This window comes from Ovis canadensis, chromosome 11, assembly GCF_042477335.2.
Source record: "Ovis canadensis isolate MfBH-ARS-UI-01 breed Bighorn chromosome 11, ARS-UI_OviCan_v2, whole genome shotgun sequence".
Classification (NCBI taxonomy): domain Eukaryota; kingdom Metazoa; phylum Chordata; class Mammalia; order Artiodactyla; family Bovidae; genus Ovis; species Ovis canadensis.
The window spans coordinates 54,223,546-54,243,832 of NC_091255.1; the positions used below are offsets into that span (position 1 = coordinate 54,223,546).

Sequence of the window (20,287 nt, forward strand, 5' to 3'; positions counted from 1 at the left end):
GCGCTCCAGTCTACACCAAGTGCAGGGCCAAGAGAAGTGTCCTCAGACTACAGAGCAGGGGACCTGGAGCATGTCCAGCCTTCCTCTAAATGCCAGCCAGGACCTCAGCTTTACCACCACCCCAGTGTCTCTGTTCCTCCTCTGCTCTGGAACCCACATTGGCTCCCTAGTGCCATAGCATCAAATTCAGATTCCTTCCCTTGGTATCTCCTCTGCAGAAAAAGAGCTCCTCTCTGCACTGGGGTCATTGCTGTCCTGTCCTCAGTTGGTGTGTGAATGTAGACTGGTTGGGGGGACACTGGAGTGGGGATGTTGCTCTGTCTCACCAGCCGTCTCTGCCTCCAGGACTGCAGTGCAATGCTTCCGTGGACCTTATTGGCACCTGCTGGCCCCAGAGTCCTGCAGGGCAGCTGGTGGTTCGACCCTGCCCTGCTTATTTCTACGGCGTCCGCTACAATACCACAAGTAAGGAAGCCTGAGAAAGGTAGACCGTCTCCTGGGAGGTGGGACAGGATGCGGAGAAGTGGGGGCTTGTTGCAGGTGGGGAAAATAATACTGACAGTGACCGTAATAATACCAATACCATTCATGGGTACAGCTGCCATTGACCAAAGGCCAGCTGTGTGCTCTGCTGGGCACTCTGCTATTTACTGCGGACACTCAGCAATACCCTGGAAGATGCTACATGTAACTATGTTATATAGTTAAGGCCTCCAAGGTTCAGAGAGATTAGGGAAGTTGCCCAAGATCACCAGCTGGTGAGACCGGAATTTGCATCCAGGTCTGTCTGACACTTTCTTCTGCAGTTGACCTGCTGGTTAATGTTGGCATGAGCCATGAGGTAGGGCAGGGGTCATCAGAGTAGCCCCAACTTTGCTCAGAGAAGTTCCCAGGCCTAGCCAGGGTCCTCCAGCCATGAGGTAGGGGACTCAGGGTTTTAGATACACAGGCGGGGGGCTTGTCCTTGCAGGCAGGCCCACAAGTGGGGTGGGGACAGAGGAGAACTGATCCGGGCAGGGCTTGTTCAGATACTTGATCCTCACATAAACACCCTGCTCCCCTTGGGCCCTGAGCCTCCACCTCCAGGCTTTGCAGCTTCTTGCTATGCCACCTGTCACCCTCAGAATTAATTTGCTCTCCCCTGTCAATGACTCACAGCCCCTGCTTATCAAGAGAGCAACAGCTGCAGGCCAGGGGCCCTGACCTGTCTGGGGGGGGCGGGGTCCCTGGGTGGGCCTTTGGGGTTTGGTGGGCCTGAGCTTAGAGCCCAAAGAGGGGACAGAAGGTGATCTCAGATACCAAATAATTGTGTGACCTTTAGCACATTTTTTTTCCCCTCTTTTATGGTCCTCTGGCCTCTCATCTGAGGATGGAGAGGGCTGGACAACACGGCTTCTTAAAACTTTGTCCAGCTCAAAACTCTCAATTTCCTTCTCCTGCCCCTCCCCTTTTCTACCAGCTGGATTAAGGGGGCTCGGGTGGGGGGCCGCAGTCAAGGAGGGGTGGGGAGGGCCCTGGGGAGGTGTTGGGACTGGGCAGGAGGCTGGAACAGCCAGACCATGCAGCCTGGACCCAGGAGGAGAAGAGAGCCTGGAGGAGGTGTGAGGAGAATGTAAGTAGGAGGGAGGGCTGAAGGACCTGAAGAAAAGTTTGGGGTGCTCATCCTGCCAACCTCCAACTTAGTTGGGCCCCTTTTACCATTAGGAAATGGAGGCAGTGAGGCTGAAATCGCCCAAGGTCACAAAGCTTGGAGGTGGCACTGGAGCTGGGAAACCAGAGCCCTCCTGCTCCTCCACTCACCCGGCCGGGTGCCCGGCCCGGGAGCTCCCTGGAGGGAGGCAACACTAGGGCTGGTGTATGTTGGGGGGTGGGGGGCTACTTCCAAAAGGAGCCCCGCAGCCCCGCCCATGACAGCACCAGGTCCTGTCAGCTCCACCTCCAGAGTGATCCTCACGTCTGACCCTCCCTGCCTTCCATCCCCAGTGCCGCTGCCCCGGTTCAGGATACCTCACTTTCCAGTCCTCGTCTCTCATCCGACCCTGTCACACCCTTGCTTGGAGTCGACCTTTCTGTGGTTCCTTCTCTGTGGCTACCGTGCGACCTACCTTTGAGCCAGCCCTGGCCACTCCCCATGAACTGCCCCCACTCTTGTCCCCAAGGACAACTCGACAGCCCCCCAAATACACCATTAGTGCCTAGACACACGCTACTCGACTTGTCAGCCCTGCCTTTGAGTGGAAGCCAGGAGTCCTGGGTTCTAGTCCCAACTCCACACACACCTGGTTAAGGAGCCCTCTGCAACTGGCCCTGCCCGGGCCCTCAGTTTCTCCACCTGCAGGATGGGTGGGAGGTTTGGGTGAAGTGTTCTCTTGGCTCCCTTGCTCTTCCGTCTGTGATCCCAGGAGAAGAGCAGGAGAAGGTGATAATTCCTTGAGGTGGGGGCAGGGCTAGGAGACTCCCCTTTCCAGGTGCCTCCCCTGTCACAGTGATGAGAAACACCGCGTAATCAGGGGCAACTGGGAACCCAGATTTGTACCTAATCATTAGGCACCAGTTAATTCGTTTACCGAGGAGGTGCTGGCAGAACGTCTAGGCCTTCTCCCGAATGCCCTCCTTCCCACTGCATCTGATCTTCAAAGGGATGGGAAATATTTCCAAAAATATCAATTTTCCCGTGATTCTCCAGGAGGACTGCTCAGCTCAGCAATTAAAGACAAGGAGGTCGCATCCTCCCTGGAAACTTCATGCTGCCTGTTGGGCCTGTTTTCTTGTGGGATCACCTCACTTCCCACCAGAGCCTGCTCCCTCTGGATGATCCAGCCTGGGAGGGACTCCAGGCTCCTGCCCCACCTGCATTCAAAAGGGGGGGCTTGAGGCAAGGGGGTGCCTCCGGGACCTGTGCCTCCTTTGATAGCGACAAGTGGCATATTCTGAGTCTTATGTAAGGTTGTATAAATATAGCTCCAAGACAATAATAATAAAAGCAACAGCTCACACCACATGCCAAGTAGAGCTCCACATACCCTGTATGTGTCAACTAAAAACGCCTCTCAACCATTGAGCAGGAACTCTTGTTAAGATCATTCCTATCTTGCAGATAAGGAAGCAGAGAGGCTGAAGGACTCGTCCAAGGTCACAGAGCTAGTAAAGGGTGCTGTCAGGATTTAAATCCAGGCTATCTAGGTGCTGTGCTAAATCGCCACAGTCATGTCCAGCTCTGTGCAATCTTGTAGACTGTAGCCCAGCAGGCTTCTCTGTCCATGAGATTTCCCAGGCAAGAATACTGGAGTGGGTTGCCACGCCCTCCTCCAGAGGATCTTCCCGACCCCGGTATTGAACTCACGTGTCTTATATCTCGTGCATTGGCAGGCGGGTTCTTTACCACTAGTACCACCTGGGAAGCCCTGTCTGGGTGACGAGCTCTTAACACTATAGTGTGCTGCCTCTCTTAAGGCAACGCCCCCTCCTCTGCCCATGCTTCTTCCCACCAGATTCTCTGGCACCAAGTCCCTTTGTTTGCAGACATCTGGGAACAGCCTCTGGTCCCAAGCACCTCCCATCCACCGCAGACACATAGGATTCCCCAGCTCCCTTGCCTCCCCCCAGGCCTCCCTGAAACCCCAGCCACGGAATCCTCAGCCCTCTGCCAGCTTCTCCCTCATTTAGCAATTAGGAGGGAATGAGCAGCATCTTCAACTCTGCCCAAGGGCTCAGCTCTGCCGGGACTTGGGTCCAATGGCTGGGAAGCCGAGCAGAGCTTTAAAAATCCATTTAGCCTCATTTCCCCGCTGGTGCTATGGGCGAGCAGCCTCTGAGCAGAAGGGTTTAGAGAGGAGGGAGAGCCAGGCAGCGGTTCCCGCTCCCAGGTAAGCGGCAGCAAATCCCACCCCCGCCCCCCAACACGCCGCCCCATCCTCTCCCTCTTGCCTGGTGCCTCCAGCAGAGGCATGTCCCAGGCTGGGCGGCACCCTGGGGATCGGCTGACGTAGCCCTCCCTCTTGCGCATGAGGAGAGCGCCCCAGGAGGCGACCTGACTGATGTTACTCATGCAGCAGGGGCCCCCATCTGCCTCCTGTGGGGTCCTCTGCCCCTGCAGGGTTCCAGGCTTGGGGACTGGGATCCGAGCAGCTTCCCCCGCCCTCCTCCAGCCCTGCTGGGGTGGAGATGTGACATGCAGGTCAGTGTGAGCCATGGAGAGCCCTCCAGAGGGGAGGGGCTCTGGTGGAAATGGCTTCCAGCCAGCGCTGCCTGGAGTCAGGGCCAGAATTCACTCAAGAAAACATATTTAGAGCCACCAATGCCTAAGAGGGGTCCAGAGTGGGGCAGAGCGATCTCTGCCAGCAAAGGAGAAAAGGTCAAGATGTGAATGTCCCTCAGACCCCTCCCACCTGGGCTTCAGGGCCCCAGTGTCCCCGGAGAGTGGGCAGGAAGGAGAGTGTCCCAGTGCGCTTTAGCCAGCCTCGGTTTAGACCTCAGATGATTCCCGATGTCCTTCGGAAGTGACACATTCTGGCTTCCAGGCTGGTGGCAGCCTCGACCTCTCGCCCCTCCCCCGGCCACTCTCCTGTCTTTTTTCCCAAGTGCCAGGCTGGGAGCCCGTTCGAGCAGATCTTAATAATAAAATACTTGCTACATGCGACCCACTCCCGTGACATCCCCCAGCACACCCCTCGTCTCCAGCCACCTGTCATTTTCTGCCCACCATGCTTGCTCGCACCGTGTGAGCCTCCAACATGAGGCCGGCTGTAGGGAAATGGCAGCCTGGAGCCCTTCCCTGCCCCCTGCCCTGAGAGCCCCATGCCCTGTGAAAGGACCCCCCAGAGGGTGGCTTACCATGGTGCGTCCTGCCCCACGAAGCCTGTCAGTGCACCGTGCCACGCGCACTGCCACCGCACGCCTTCCGCATCACGCCTGGCCTCGAGAGCGGGAACTGAGTCATCAGGACTCACCCTTCAGCTTTGCTGCCACGTGAGACCCCAAAATGGGAGGTTTCTCAGCAGGGCGCCCACCGTGTAATCTGCGGGAGACAGCCCAGTGAGCCAGTCAGGCCTCTGCCCCTGGGCCAGTCCCGTGGGTGTGGGTGGGCACAGCCGTGGTGCATGGGCAGCCTTTGGGGTTGCCACTGCGCCTCTGTTAGTGGCCAGTGGCAGAAAAAGGCAGGAAAATGGAGATAATAAGAAAGCCCCCCTCCCCAGCTTCACCCTAGGGCCCCCAGCAAGCCAGCTCCTGGGCTGCCCCAGATGGACGGGTAGATGGACATACGAATGGCAGCTAGATAGATGCTCGGGTTACTCCTCTTTGGGAGCGGAGCCTGGGGTCATTCTGACTCGCCCTTCTTTTTCCAGACAATGGCTACCGGGAGTGCCTGGCCAATGGCACGTGGGCCGCTCGCGTGAACTACTCCGAGTGCCAAGAGATCCTCAGCGAGGAGGTGAGGCTCCAAGCCAGCTGCCCACTGAGGCCTGGGCCTGCGCCCCTGGCACAGCTCTGTGCCTGCTACTGGCCCATCAGGGTGGGAAGCCAGAGGCTGGTGTCCGTGCCCTGCAGAGAGAAGGCGACTGGGGAGCCAGATCTAGGCCAGCCGTGAGCAGGCACGCCCGAGGGAGGGGCTGCCGAGGGGGCATCGGGTGGGCTCTGACAGTGGTGGGTTGAGCCTCTGTTCCTTCCTTTCTCACTGGACGCAGTTCTCATCCATGTTCTTCCCCAGCCACCTGAGCAACACCTCAGGTCTGGCCAGGGTCCCGCCTGAGGATCCAGGACGGGGGGGGGGGGGGGGGGGGGGGGGATCCATGGAGCTGGAAAAAGCCCTTGAAGAGCCTTTTAAATATTTAAATGTTTTTGAAAAAGATGCTGCTCACACCTAATACAAAATTCAAAAGGTACAAATGGGAAAACACAGAAAAGTCTCCCTCCCAGACGTGTCCCAGTCACTGGGTTCCCTCTACCCCGCCCAGCAGTAACCATTTTGCCAGTTTCTTAAGTATTCTTTCAGAGACAGTCTCTGCACAGACATGCAATTATGTATATTTGTTCTTTTTTTGTGTGTTTTTCACCCAAACGTTGTAGATTACACATGTTCGACACCTTGCTTTTTTCACGTAATCATCCATCTTGGTGATTGTTCCGTATAAGTGCCTAAAGAGCGTTTTCATTCTTTTTTCACATTTGCATAATATCACAGTGTACAGATGTACAGATAGCTTATTTCACCCGTCTTTGTTCTCAGTCTTCGGTTATGACAAACACCGCCGCAATGAATAATCTTTCAAGGGTGACGTTTGGCAGACGCACGGGTATGTCTGTTGTCCTGGTGTTGCTGCTACCTCTGAGCCCTGACCCCCTCACCTGTATCTTCATCCTTCAGTGGATGCTGAGGAAGGTAGGGGTCATGGAGCTGGAAGAAGAAGTGAGCAAAGGGCAGATGGAAGATGCCCCAAGTTGTCCAAAGGCCCCAGGCTACTGGTGTGGAAGAGAGGGGCTGGTCTGGGTAGTTGGGAGAATTCCAGTGCCTAAATGATCTAAATTGAAAGAGACCTTGCGGACCCTCCACCCCATCTTCTTAAAATAACTTTAAAATTTTATTTATTTTGTACCGCTCTGGATCTTCGTTGCTTAGCGGGCTGTTTTTCTAGTTGCAGTGCGGTGTTCTGGGTCTACTTTCTCGTCGCAGAGCACGGGCTGTAGGGCGCACAGGCTTCAGCAGTTGTGGTACATGGGCTCAGCACCAGGCTGCGTGCAGCTCCATGGTACTCCAGGCAGTACCACCTTGCGCTTGAATTGTCCTGAGGGCTTCCCTGCTGGCTCTGTGGTAAAGAACCCACCTGCAGTGCAGGAGCCTCAGGAGACTCGGGTTCTATCGCTGGGTCGGGAAGATCCCCTGGAGGAGGGCATGGCAACCCACTCCAGTATTCTTGCCTGGGAAATCCCATGGACAGAGGAGCCTGGTGGGCTGCAGTCCATGGGGTCACAAAGAGTCAGACACGACTGAAGCGACATAGCATGCACACACACACCGGGTCTGCAGAGCCTGAGGCTGACCAAGTGTCTCCAATCAGAGGTCACCAACCTCCTGTCTGAGGGCAGACACCTCTCCCCCGCCCCAGAGGAGCAGGCATCTGTCCCCTTCTTGGAGTCTGCAAAGCTGGAGACGCCACCGCTGCTTTCAGCCTCCCCCTCCGCCCCCTTCATGGAAGCCTCATGAATGTCAGAGGACATTCACGACCTCCCAAATCTATCCTGCTCTAATTTAAGCCCCTTCCTTCTAGTTGGCTGACCTTCTAGTTGGGGGACCCTCAGTAAGTGCCTTGTTCCCAGCACCCTTCTAAGACTCAGGGGAAGAGGTCAGCTGCCCTCAGCCTTTCCTTCTCTCCATCCTGCAGCCCCCATCCCTTCTGCCAGGACTCAGTCACTCGCCCTCTCCACCAGCAGGATCGGGGTTCCGGGGGGAGGGAGGGGGTGGGAGAAGGAGAATTAGGAAGCACCAGCTTCTCATCACGCCCCTCTTTGGCAGTATAAGGGGAACAGCACGAGGCTGTTGGCGGCAGGAGCTTTGAGATTTGGATTCTGGTTTCAACACCTGTACCGTGTGACCCTGGGCAGGTAACTCAGCCTCAGTAAGTCTCAGGTTCCTGGTGTGTGAAAGGCGGGAGAGCTATGCTGTACCATCTCTGCCTCCTAGGGGAGGGAGGCTGGTGTCCGCCTGAGCCTTGGCCTGTAGAGGGCGCTCCATCCATCAGCCACCCCCTTGCTCTCATCACCTGCGCTCCAGGGACTTTGTAGTGTTCACCTGGAGAGCGGGGTGATGAGGGATCATGGATGAGTTCATAGGTGACGCGGGCACCCCCTTTGTCTGATGGCAGCCCTCACCCCCGCCCGGTTTGCCCCGCCCACCCTTTCCGCGGCAGCAGCCCCTGCTGGCCTCTTTGCCTAGCACTCTGGGTAATCAATTAATTTAATTAGTGAAAACGCCATCCCCTTCTGCCCGCCCCCAGCCTCTCCAGACCCCTCGCCACTCTCAAGACTCCCGTTCCCTTCTGGAGCTACTGCAAAGAGGAAGAGAATAGTCGCCAATTAAATGCAGCCGCCGGTTTCTCAGCCCTAATTAAGAACCAGCGCCCCCGGGGGAACTGCAGATAATGGATTCGCAGAACGGCTGCCTGTGAAATGGGACTTGCGAGGGCGCGCAGAGGCCAAGGCCAGGGCGGAGACCTGCCCACAGCCATCACCACCAGGGACAAGCCCCCACTTGGGGAGCTTGCTTCAAGCATGGGCCGGCCCCTGCACTGACGCCCCCAGCACCGCCTGCACCCTCCCCCGCCAACATTTGTCTCCCTCCACTGCAGACACCCCACCACCACCACTGCCCCAGACAACTCTCGCGTCCACATCTCCTCCCCCACCTCCCTTGACACTTGCACACACCCTGCCTCCCTCCCTCACACTCTGCTGAGCGCTGAGCGCAGGTTGCCCTGGCCTCCAGCACAACCTGGGGCACCCTTGATGGGACAGGAAACGGACTCTGAGGGTGTAGGCTTGTGGGCCGGCGTTCATGGCTCACAGAGGGCGTTGGTTCAACCAGGGCTTCTGAAAAGCGTGGGCGTCATCGGACTTCTTGATCAAATGAAGATTCTGACTCAGTGGGTCTGGGATGGGGTTTCAGACTGCATTTCTTAAGATTCCTGCGAGATCCTAGATGATGCTGATGTTGCAGGTCTGGAGACCAGCGTTTGGGAAGCACGGGGCTGGAGGGCCCAAGGGTGGAGTCAGAGAGCAGCTCTGGAAACCCGGGGCAGTGGGGAGGAAGAGCCACAAAAATGGGGCAGGAGGGGGTGGGAGAGAGGGCAGGCAGGGTACTTGGCTGGGGCAGTGGGCATCCGGTGGAGAGAACCCATCACACATCCTGAAAAGGCATCGGTTCAGGTCTGACACTGGACTGGGTGTTTCTTGCAGAGAGTCTGGTGGTGCGGGCACAGCAGAGGGGCCTCCACCCAGTGCCACCCTCCTCAGGGTACCTGCCAGCCTCAGGTCCCCAAACCGGACAGGACAGAGTATTGCTCAGGTCCCCAGGGACTGGCTGTGTCCACCTGTCCTTTGGGCATCCCAGCTGCGTCTGCAGTTAATGGTGGCTTTCTCTCAGGAGGGTGTCTCTCAGGGTGTCATCAGGGTTTCTTGGAGTGTCACTGGGTGTCTCTAGGATGTTGCCAGCTGTTCTCTCTGGGTGAACTTGAACACCTCTCGGGGCATCACTGACTAGCTCTTGGGGACGGCGGGCCATTTCTCCCAGTGATGCTGGCCATCTTTCAGGGTGACCCTGTCATCTCTCTAGCTGTCTTCTCAGGCTCCCTCTGCACTGTACCACCCCACCCCCACACACACACCGCCCCGTTGCTTTGCTGTTTCTCACATTACATTAGGCTGATGTGGCAGGTGGGAAGCAAGACTCAAACCCAGCCTGGGCCCTCCTTGGCCCAGCTCCAGGAGTCAGGCAGAGGTGGCACCTGGATGGTTTGGCCCAGTTCTCCCCCTTTCAGCCTCAGTGGAGAAAACCCCTCATGAGGGGTTTTCACTCCAGTGGTCTTCACTCCAGTGAAGGGCCTCCCTGACATGGTTGCCCCCTTCCCCGGGCGGTACATGAAGCAGAGGCATCACCTTTTCTGGGCTCCGCAGATGCTGTCTTTACCCAGAGGCTTCGCAGCATGGATTTGTGGAAAATTTAATAAAAGGAAATTAAATATCAGTTCCAGACAGCCTGGATATGTGCATATCTGCTGGAGCCTCTGGATTTGGCATCTACCTCCAAGCACTCAGAGATGCACCCCCCACCCCCGCCCCATGTGCATTTATATGATGGCAATGGATACCCTCTGCCCACCCCCATCCATTTTCATCTCGGTGGGTCTCAGCCCTTCAGGGCCTGAGCTTAATGTAATCTGTCATGTTCCTGAAAACCTCTTCCAGGAAAACCAGCCCCTAGAACAGCTGCCCAGCCCCTTCTTTGGTGAGGATGCTCCTTCAGTGCAGAAGGGGCTGGGGAGAGCAGCGGAGGGAGGGCTTCACCCCTTCTTGGATCCCTGCTAGGTATCTTGCTGCAGAGGTACCCTTGTCCTTGGGTGGGTAGGGGGGAGTCTGGGCCTCAATCTCCTCATCTGGAAAATGGGTACAGCTGGACTTGATCCCTTGGGATCAGGTCTGACACCCATGGATTCTGGAATTCCAACAAGAGGGTCCAGGGAGAGCCAGGAGGAGCTCTGGTGGCTTCAAAAGGGTAAAGAAGTCTTCCTTTGAGCTCGTCTTTTTCTCAGTATTTGTTGGTTTCTATGCCTCATAATACCCAGGCCCCACCCCAGAACCTGGGAAGGGTGAGGGAGGGAGAGGTTAACAGCGATCCCCTCTCTGGAAAGACAGTAAAGAATCTGCCTGCAATGCGGGAGACCTGGGTTCAATCCTTAGGTTGGGAAGATCCCCTGGAAAAGGGAGAGGCTACCCACTCCAGTATTCTGGCCTGGAGAATTCCATGGGCTGTATAGTCCTTGGGGTTGCAAAGAGCTGGACACAACTGAGCTTTCCAACATCCGCTTTTTTCCTTCCTGCACGTGACCCCGTCACTGGGCTCCACTGTGCGCCATGCTCTGGTTTCTAGCCTCTTTCCTCTTGAGACCTAGAAAAGGGTGGAAGGGGCCTTTATTCTCACAGGGTCAGGAGTCTGCAGACACTGGGCACTGAGGACCACTGGTGGGGAGCCCCATCCTGGGGGGGGACCTGTTTGCTGCCTCAGCACCTTGCCAGTCTGTGCGTGAAGGTGAGAGGTGGTTTGAAGTTGAGAGACCTTGAACAAGTCCATGTGTTTCTAGGCCTGTTTTTCTGCAAAATAATATATAGACCTTCTACCAGTTCTTCCCCGGCATTGCCCTCAGGGTTTGACAGGATGACAGATAAGAAGATATTCTGTAAACAGGAAGGCTTCAACGCTCAGGGAGTGTACGTCAATTGGAAAGGGGACTGTGGTGTAAATGAAATGAATTAAGTAATAACATTGGGAACTTCATTTCAGTCCTGAGAGAGGACCCCAGTGACTTGGAGCAGACCTCTGGGGCCAACCCAGGAAGCAAGTTATGGTGCCTAGAGATGTTTGTTTAAGGTTTCAAATGAATCTGTGGATGCTAATCCACAGCGACTGCCTTCCCCCTTGGTCGCTGATAGGAACGGGCTTTAATTGCAGTGGGAGGGGTTTAGGGGTGATGGAGAAGATGGTGACTCAACTCCGAAATAGGAGGAGTCCTAGGGGGTTGGGGCCTGCACCCACAAGTGTTGGGACTGAATGGAAACGTGAGTGTGAGAATGCAGCTGTGATCTGTGCAGGCACGCTCGTGCACGCGGAGTGGGGAACCCTCTGTTAGGTGGAGATTCACATTAGCAGCACACAGAGCGTGGGATTTGGGGACAGACAGACAAGACTCAGATGGGACGGCACTGCTCTAGGGCCACGCCTGATGCGAAGCAGGCTCAGGAAGGGCTGGCTGCCGGCCTCGCAGGCACGTGGGGGTGTGCCCGTCCTGGCCCCGGGGTCTCACCCCTGCCCCGCCCCCTCTCTCGTCTCAGAAGAAGAGCAAGGCGCACTACCACATCGCGGTCATCATCAACTACCTGGGCCACTGCATCTCCCTGGCGGCCCTCCTGGTGGCCTTTGTCCTCTTTCTGCGGCTCAGGTGAGGAGGCCCTGGCACTGCCCCCACCCAGCCCCCTGGGCCTCGAGCGGGGCAGAGAAGTAAGATAACAAGAGGCGGTTTGGGGTGGGGGCTGCCGGGAAAGGGGAGTCCTGCCCCCTCACTTCATGGGACAAGGTGACAAATACAGTTGTCCCAGGTCTCTTGGAGCATCTGGTAGGGTCACTTCTGTACCCCTGCCAGTGACTGGGGTCACGGGAGGGGAAGGGGGTTGGCCAAAGCCCAGGCTCGCCTGGAGTCACCCACTCAGTCCGGACTGCTGCACGCATTTGACCGACCAGGAAGGTGGAGCCCCGCTTTGGGTTTGAACCTGCCTGGGCCCAGCACAACTGCCAAGGATGCAGATGGCAGCACCAGCCAGGTCTGTGCCAGGAATGGAGGGTGAGAACGGGACTGAGCATCAGGCCTGAAAGCTGGGAGGGAGGCATCTTGCTGGAGGCTGAGCCTCAAACCTGGAGCTACAGGGAGAGGGATGCCCGTGGGAGCAGGGCGTTCCCAGTCAGCAAGCAGCCCCTGGTCCCTTCAGTGCTGGCCGTGTGGCAAGCTCTGTCCCAGAGCTTAGGTCTGAGGTGAAGTGAAGTGAAAGTCGCTCAGTCGCGTCTGACTCTTTGCAACCCCATAGACTACAGTCCATGGAATTCTCCAGGCCAGAAAACTAGAGTGGAAGGGAAGTAGCCTTTCCTTTCTCCAGGGGATCTTTCCAACCCAGGGATCAAATCCAGGTCTTCCGCCTTTTGGGTGGATTCTTTACCAACCAAGCCACAAGAATACTGGAGTGGGTAGCCTATCCCTTCTCTAGCAGATCTTCCTGATCGGAATCGAAACGGGGTCTCCTGCATTGCAGGTGGATTCTTTACCAACTGAGCTATCAGGGAAGCCCCTGCTTAGGACTGGGCAGGCCACAATTAAGAAGGGACTTGTGATGTAAGGAGAGCCCCTGATGCCACCTCCCAGTGTGACTTAGCCAGCCCCCGCTGCTCTTAGCCTCAGCTTCCCCTCCATACATCTGGGCTGGAGTGATGCTGGCGGCCGATCCCTCATCTTCTCCCTCCTCCTCTGCCTCCTGTCACCCACCCGCCTCTGCTGCCCCCAGGAGCATCCGGTGCCTGAGAAACATCATCCACTGGAACCTCATCTCAGCCTTCATCCTGCGCAATGCCACGTGGTTCGTGGTCCAGCTCACCATGAGCCCCGAAGTCCATCAGAGCAACGTGGTGTGTCCTGGGGGTGGGGCAGGCCCAGGGTCAAAAGAAGGGTCTGGGTGGGGCGGCCTTGGAGGAGCAGGGATGGGAACCAGGCCCTGGAGCCCATAGTGCCAGAGTGGATCCCAGGGGTGCCCGCATGCTGCCCAGAGGAGGCCCCAGGCCCAGGGTGGGCTGCTGTTTCCTCGCATCCCCACCCCCCTCGGTTAATCACCACCTCTGATGGGGTGGGTGGCAGGGCTGGTGCAGGCTGGTGACAGCCGCCTACAACTACTTCCACGTGACCAACTTCTTCTGGATGTTCGGCGAGGGCTGCTACCTGCACACGGCTGTCGTGCTCACGTACTCCACGGACCGGCTGCGCAAATGGATGTTTATCTGCATCGGCTGGGGTGAGCGGGCTAGCCCCCTGCCCTGACTGGGCCATCCTCCCCCTCCCAGGCCCGGGTCAGGCCAGGTGAGGGAGGTGGAGTGTGCACACAGCCCTCTGTCCCTACTTGGAGATGGGGACAGTGGGAACATTTCAGGCGAGCTGCGCTGGGGTCTTCCGGGTCTGCATCCCCGACTCCACTGACAGGTCCTGTGATGCCGGTCTCTCCCCAGGTGTGCCCTTCCCCATCATTGTGGCCTGGGCCATTGGAAAGTTGTACTACGACAATGAGAAGTAAGTCACCTCCTCTTCAGTGCCCTCGGGGCCCCTGAGCCCCAAGGCCCAGGTTCCCAGGCCAGCTATGCCTGAGCCTCCCCAGGGACCTTCAGCCGTGTCCCCGTCCCCATCAGAGCCACAGCTTCTTCATCCGCGTGGGGAGGCTCCTGGAGGGCAGACTCAATCTGTGGGTCCCTAGCAGTGCTCTGCCTGAGGTGGGCTGGATGGGTGGGTCGAGGCCCTTTACCTGTCTCAGGCTTTCATGCCAAGCAGAACAGACTGAAGGGTGCTGGAAGTCCCTGGAGCCAAACCACCCAGGTTACGACCTGTGACTCCATCGTTAGGTAGCTTTATGACCTTGGGGTAGGTCCTATAATGTGCCTCAGTTTTCTCATCTGCAAAATGGGCATCCTCATAATAGTGCCTTCCCTCAAAGAGTTGTTAGGGGAATGACATGAGTTAATATATATATACATCAAGCATTTAGAATAGAGTCTGGCACATAGGAAATGCGTATAAATGTTTTCTATTAATGAAGACATGTTTTAGCAAAAGTTCTGTGGATTTAATAGAAACTGATCAATCTCAGAGACTCCTTCCATCTTTCAAGTCCTGAGGAGCTGTATTTAAATAGAAGCAGGTGTTCCCAGTTGCCCCTGAAAACTTCACTTCTGGTGCCATGGTTTTCAGCCTTGGCTCACACTACAATCACCTGGGAAGCTTTAAAAAGTACTGATGGCCAGTCTTGCCCTGCAGAGGGTTGGATGTCATTGGTCTGAAGTGTGATCTGGGCACCAGGATTTTTTTAAACCTGCCCAGGTGATTCTAATATGAAGCTAAACTTAAGAACCACTGTAAGAGAGAGGCAGAAAAAGTGGACAGAGAAGGCCAGGGGATGTGCCAGAATCTGCTTTGTCAGTGTCCTCAGGAACCCACTGTCTGACTGGGGTTCCAGGCTGCCTCCGTCACCGTGGCTGTTCCTGTCCAACCCTGACAAGGAGCCTGGAAAATTATATCCATATTTATCAAGGTGATCCTTCCTGACTCCTGCCCAGCCTGGCTGTGGCTCTCTGTGTATTTGCGAAATTGATGGGATGGGGGCCTGGGCTGCACGTCAAGGGCAGCTGACAGACAGAACTGGGGGCCTGGCAGTGATTCCCAGAATGGGAATCCTGGGTCCCAGAGCAGGAGCATTGTAAATCCTGTGCCTGAAGGTGTCCAGGTGAGTACAGGGAAGAGAGGACGGGTTTCAAAAAGCCACCCAGTATGTGCATCTGGGCGCATCTTGGAGCCAAAAGGATGGCTGAGCTTGGAGGAACGTCCATCTGAACGTCTCTGGAGCTCCGCCTTGTGGTATGATCCTGGCACTGCATCAGAAGGGATGTTAAGTGGGAGACTTGAAAGAACCTGCGGACCCCAGGGCCAAGGACTGGACCTGGCCCCAGGACAGTTTGCCTTCGGTCCTTTTGAAAACTTGAACTTGTCTCCAACCTTGAAAAAGTCGAGAGGTTTCAGTTTTCTGCTTATGGAAGCATCATGATTTCTAGCTACTGTAGACTCTCGGGATGAGAGTGTAGTGTCTCTGCACAAGGGCTGCTGCTGCTGCTGCTAAGTCACTTCAGTCGTGTCCGACTCAGACTTCCCAATGTGCCCCACACCAACCCACTCCCCAGACCTCCCCAGATCTTGCTGGAGGTGACATCAAGAAAATGCAAAGCAACTCTGCCTCTCGTCGCAGGTGTTAGCTACTGGGGTGGGGAGTGACTGCGTGACAGGTACGGCGCAAGGTCCCCCTTTTGGGCATGTGCCAGAGCTACAGCGGGACCATGTATGTTGGGCCCATGCTTATTCTATTCAGCGGGCTTTTCCACAATTCCCCTCCCTGCCACAGTGCCCGATTCCAGCTTTATATCTCAAAGGATGCTGTCCATTCTGCAGATGGAATAACTGAGGCATTGTGGCGGGATCCTGACCTTCTGCCCGGGTTAGAAGTGGGGCACCCAGATCCTGGCTTTTGGCCCCAGTTCCTTCTGCCCCAGCGCTGCTGCTCCCTCATGCTGCTGAACTGGACCCAGATGACCCTCCTCCTCATTTCTGTGGCCTTCTAGGTGCTGGTTTGGCAAAAGGCCTGGGGTGTACACTGATTACATCTACCAGGGCCCGATGATCTTGGTCCTGCTGGTAAGAACCTGGGTAGGAGGGCGGTGGGGGCAGGGTTCAGTGGGGAGAGGCCAGCAGTACTTACCGTGGGCTGAAAGTTTTCCTCTCCCTAGAGGTAGGGGCACGGGGCCAGGATTGTGCTGGGCTCACACAGATAGAGGGAGAGCAGCAGGGTGGCAGAGGCCAGACCCAGGACAGCTGAGTCCCTGTCCTGTCCCCTACCTTCGCACCAGCATCTTGCACACACCATGCCCAGGCCATCCCACTGTGTGTCAAATTTCAGATCAATTTCATCTTCCTTTTCAACATCGTTCGCATCCTCATGACCAAACTCCGGGCATCCACCACCTCTGAGACCATTCAGTACAGGTAACCAGACCTGCCTCCCCTACCCATGGGGGGCTTCAGAGACCCCAGCTCTGACCCAGAGTTTGCCTGCAGGCCTGAGAGTCCCTCCTGAAACCACAGCTCCACCCCTGTCTCAGACATTCCAAGGACCCTCCCCCAGACCCAGTCCTGTTCACCAAGTGGCGGGCTCCAGTTCCTTGCAGGGGTGGGCTGTGACTCTGGGCCTCCTTCCCACCTCCCTCAGGAAGGCTGTGAAGGCCACTCTGGTGCTGCTCCCCCTCCTGGGCATCACGTACATGCTGTTCTTCGTGAACCCCGGGGAGGACGAGGTCTCCCGGGTCGTCTTCATCTACTTCAACTCCTTCCTGGAATCTTTCCAGGTACGCACCCGTCCCCCACCCCACCCAGCCTCCCAGCCCCGGCCTGTCCCCCTGCCTGTCCCCTGCTCCTCTTTGGGTGGGGGTTCTCCCAGGCAGGGGCCTGGAAGGGCGGGAGGCTGGGGGCAACTCCGAGGCTGGGTGACGCCTGCCCCCATCCCTTGACCCGCCTTCCCGCCACCCCAGGGCTTCTTCGTGTCTGTGTTCTACTGCTTCCTCAACAGCGAGGTAAGGACCCGGGCCCAGAACTCAGGACAGCAGGAGGCCTGCTGGGACCAGAGGCTGTCTGTAGCCGCCTCCTGTCTGCTGCACACCAACTCCGTCCTCCCCGCTCCATCCTCCTGGCTCCCAGCCCCTACAGGGATATTGTTGGGAGTTCCGGGAGGGTCCCTGCCACTTGCCACTCAGCTGCTGCGGTAATGAGCCCGCTTCTTAGCAGTGGGTATGGGGGTCAGAAGCTGGGACTCCAGTCTCATCAATGAGTCTGTGAAATGGGTTGTTGAAAACCAGGAAGCTGAGCCCTAGGGCAGGAGGTTGAGGGCAGATGTGTGTGGGTTGAGGGTAGAGATTCTTCATGGCAAAGGCCATATGGTACTTTCGGGTGGATTCGAAAAAGGCACCCCTTCCTCATAACACTTGAGAAAACTGTCCTAACAAATACGAAATCAACAATAGTGATGATGTCAGTGCTGCCCTTCCAAGGTGGCTCCCTGGATAGCTGCCTGTGGGGGTGGGAGCGGGGGTTTGAAACCCGGGCTCAGACCCTATGTTCTGCTGTGTACCCACAGGTCCGCTCTGCCATCCGGAAGAGGTGGCACCGCTGGCAGGACAAGCACTCAATCCGTGCCCGTGTGGCTCGCGCCATGTCCATCCCCACCTCCCCCACCCGTGTCAGCTTTCACAGCATCAAGCAGTCCACAGCAGTGTGAGCCGGAGGGCCACGGACCAGCCCCCGAGACCTACGGCTGGGGAGATGGCCGCCAGGCTTAGCCAGCCACCCTGTCTGTGGAGGGGACCAGCTCCCTCCCACACCCTCTACCCCCAGGCTCAGCTAGCACTGAGAGCCCAGGAGGCCCCTCCCCAACTCCCAGCTGAGCAGAAGTTCCAGGCCTATGGCAGCAGTCAGGGCCATGAGATGAGTGGAAAATAGCCTATAGGACTGGGCTGGGCCCAGGGCCTCTGGCTTCTCTTTGCCCCCATCCTCCCTGGAAAATGGACTGGAAATGCAGAGTGGGTGCTGGACAGTGGGGAATCCAAAGCTGCACACGAGTCCCTTCAGAGCACAAGATGACAGCCCACTGGAGACCCCAGGATGTCCTCAGAGACTGTAGGGGGCCATTCGCTGCCCCACGGGCATCATGGGAAACTCTCGTCACAGCATCTGAGCCGCCATGAGGATGCCTCCAGGCCTCAGCAGCGCTGCACCACTGGGAACCAAGGCTCTGTTGTCAGAAGCCCTGGAGACATTGTTAGAAATCAGATGGCATCTTCAGACACCAGGCTGCGTAACCAAAATCCTCCCAAACGCCAGTCATCTGACCCCATGGCTCTGCCACCAGAAACACCCTGCCTCGCTGCCGCACACCCTTGGCCCTTTACTGCTGCCCACCCCACATAGCCTCCCCATCCTTAGCCTCCGGCCCCAGGTGTCCCCCCTTTGCGAGATGATGGGGATGTGGGAGGGTGACAGAAGCCAGTGTGTGCCCCCACCAAAGCCAGCCTCCCTTTGAAGGGGGCAGAGAATGCTGGGGCCACCCAGCCCGCTGGCTTCAGTGACCCGGCCTCGCGACCCAACCCCTCTGCTGGCCAAAGGGGCCCTGCGGCCTTTGGATGATCTCTGGGCCAGCATCACTAGCTAAGCCAAAATAGAAGGGGGTGGGGCGCTGGGCCCCTCCCTGCCCCGAGTTCCCCAGAGCACCAGCCAGCTGGCCGCTTACACCCCAGGTAAGGAGCCAGCCACATCCCGAGGGACTGGACAGACAGAGCAGGACTTTAGGGGGCTGGGGCTGGGAGATGGGGGTGGCTGGTATAAATTATATTATTTATCTTTCAACCAGCACTTGTGAAGGCCTTGTGTGTGCCAGAGCTGGCTTGGGAGGGCATCCCAAAGAAACAGAGGCCACTTTCAGCCTTTAGGGCCACTGTGTGGCTGGGGCACCAATGGCACCCTCACATCTGCCAGGGATGGGGCCTTAGGGGAGGACTTACAAGGGTGTGGATCGTGGGGCCCAGGGAATAAGGGTAGCTCTCATAAGAGGGTGAATTGTAGGGAGAAGGGGTATGGGCAAACCATGCAGACGGAGGACTCTGCGAGCGGGCTGCTGCCTGAGCAGAGACGAGGCAGTGGGACCGGGCAGCCTCGTGTCCCAGCCCCACGGAGGAGCTGGGCTGGAAACAGAGGAGCTAAGAAGCAGGGGAGGCTGTACAGGCTTGAATGCTGTCTTAGCATGGAAACCCCAGAAGCAGACCAGGAGACAAGGCCAGAACCAACTCCAGGGCAGGGGCGCACACGCCCACCACCACGGTCGACGGTAGCTCAGTCCTGCTGCGGAAGCTGAGGGAGCCGGGTGGGACCCACACTTGCGTCATCCCACCCGAGGGGCCAGGGAAGTTTAGCCACCAGCCTTCCGGGGGCAGTAGTTCCAGCACCTCCTGCGGAGGCCAGGAGCGAGCTGGGCACAGTGTGAGCCGCGTCCTCAGGACAGGAGGTGGTTGGGACACAGAAACTCCACCCTCCATTCTCAGGCCTGGGCCTTGCCTCTGAGTCTCTGACCCGGAAACGGGGCCATGCAGGGGTGTGTGTGCACACGCATACATGCATGCACACAATCAGGGACACCCACACACGTGCACGTGGGTGCGTGGCGCGTCAGGACACCAGGACAGATGACTGTGGTGCTGGGAGCCCAGAAGCGTCTGCTGGGGGAGGGGGGCTCCAGTGGGTGAGAGTCTGGCCACTCACCGAGGGAGGAGAAGCTTCAGTCCCTGAAGCCAAGTGGGGTACCCTGCTCTGCCGACTGCCCAGGCACCGTCCCCTTAAGGAGACAGTTGGGAGGGCCAGCTGATCAGAGGAGGCTGTGAGAAGGGGACCAGGGGCCACCAGGATGGAGACAGGCTGACAGCTTCCAGAGCAGTTGGAGGGAACCCCATAAAGAGTCCCCCAAAAGAAGGACCAGAATTGATGGCTGAATCTCAAATGGCCACAAAGGAGGACAACAGGAGGCATCTTTCTCAGTGCTGCCTCCCACCCAGAAGGAGAGTGAGAAAGCGAGGATGTGGAGTCAGGGGAGAGGAGAGGAGGGGAGAGGAGCCGAGAGGGGCTTGGGGACTGTGAGGGGAATTCATAGGCAAGGGGTCTTCAGAGGACCAAGCTGGGGTGGTGCCCCCTTTCCTGCTTGTCCTCTGGCTGTTTTTTAATATTTAGTATTTATTTATTTATTTGAGTCTTATAATATTTATTACTTATTTATTTATACACTGGGTCTTAGTGGCACACTCAGGATCTCTGCTCTTCATTGTGGCACGTGGGATCCGTAGCTGCAGCCTGTGGGATCTAGTTCCCTGACCAGGGATTGAACCTGGGCCTCCTGCATTGGGACCTCAAGAGTCTTAGCAACTGGACCACCCTCCTGGCTGTTTTAGCTGATGGGAGCCAGTCACACACCTGCTGTGTGCTCAGCCCTTTGTGAGGTGGGGAGGCAAGTGGCACCCCCAGGACACATGCCGGCAACAGGCTGCAAAGTTTAGAGCTGCCAATGCTGGAAGGTCACAGGAGGACATCCAAGTGGGGCTGGCAGTCATCACAGAAGCTGCAGGGGGTCCCTGGGCAGG

At 57.1% G+C, this 20,287-nt stretch overlaps 1 protein-coding gene across 1 annotated transcript in view; it reads left to right on the forward strand.

Moving 5' to 3' along the window:
* Positions 1-17,385, forward strand: part of CRHR1 (corticotropin releasing hormone receptor 1) — a 51,833-nt gene extending 34,448 nt beyond the window's left edge. The window contains exons 3-13 of the mRNA XM_069542536.1: positions 346-465; positions 5,346-5,436; positions 11,602-11,705; positions 12,817-12,937; positions 13,164-13,317; positions 13,529-13,589; positions 15,680-15,752; positions 16,015-16,100; positions 16,324-16,459; positions 16,643-16,684; positions 17,245-17,385. Of these exons, the coding sequence (XP_069398637.1) occupies positions 12,908-12,937; positions 13,164-13,317; positions 13,529-13,589; positions 15,680-15,752; positions 16,015-16,100; positions 16,324-16,459; positions 16,643-16,684; positions 17,245-17,385 (723 nt within the window). The 5' untranslated portion in view covers positions 346-465; positions 5,346-5,436; positions 11,602-11,705; positions 12,817-12,907. The remainder of the gene's footprint in view (positions 1-345; positions 466-5,345; positions 5,437-11,601; positions 11,706-12,816; positions 12,938-13,163; positions 13,318-13,528; positions 13,590-15,679; positions 15,753-16,014; positions 16,101-16,323; positions 16,460-16,642; positions 16,685-17,244) is intronic.
* The last annotated feature ends 2,902 nt before the right edge of the window (positions 17,386-20,287 follow it).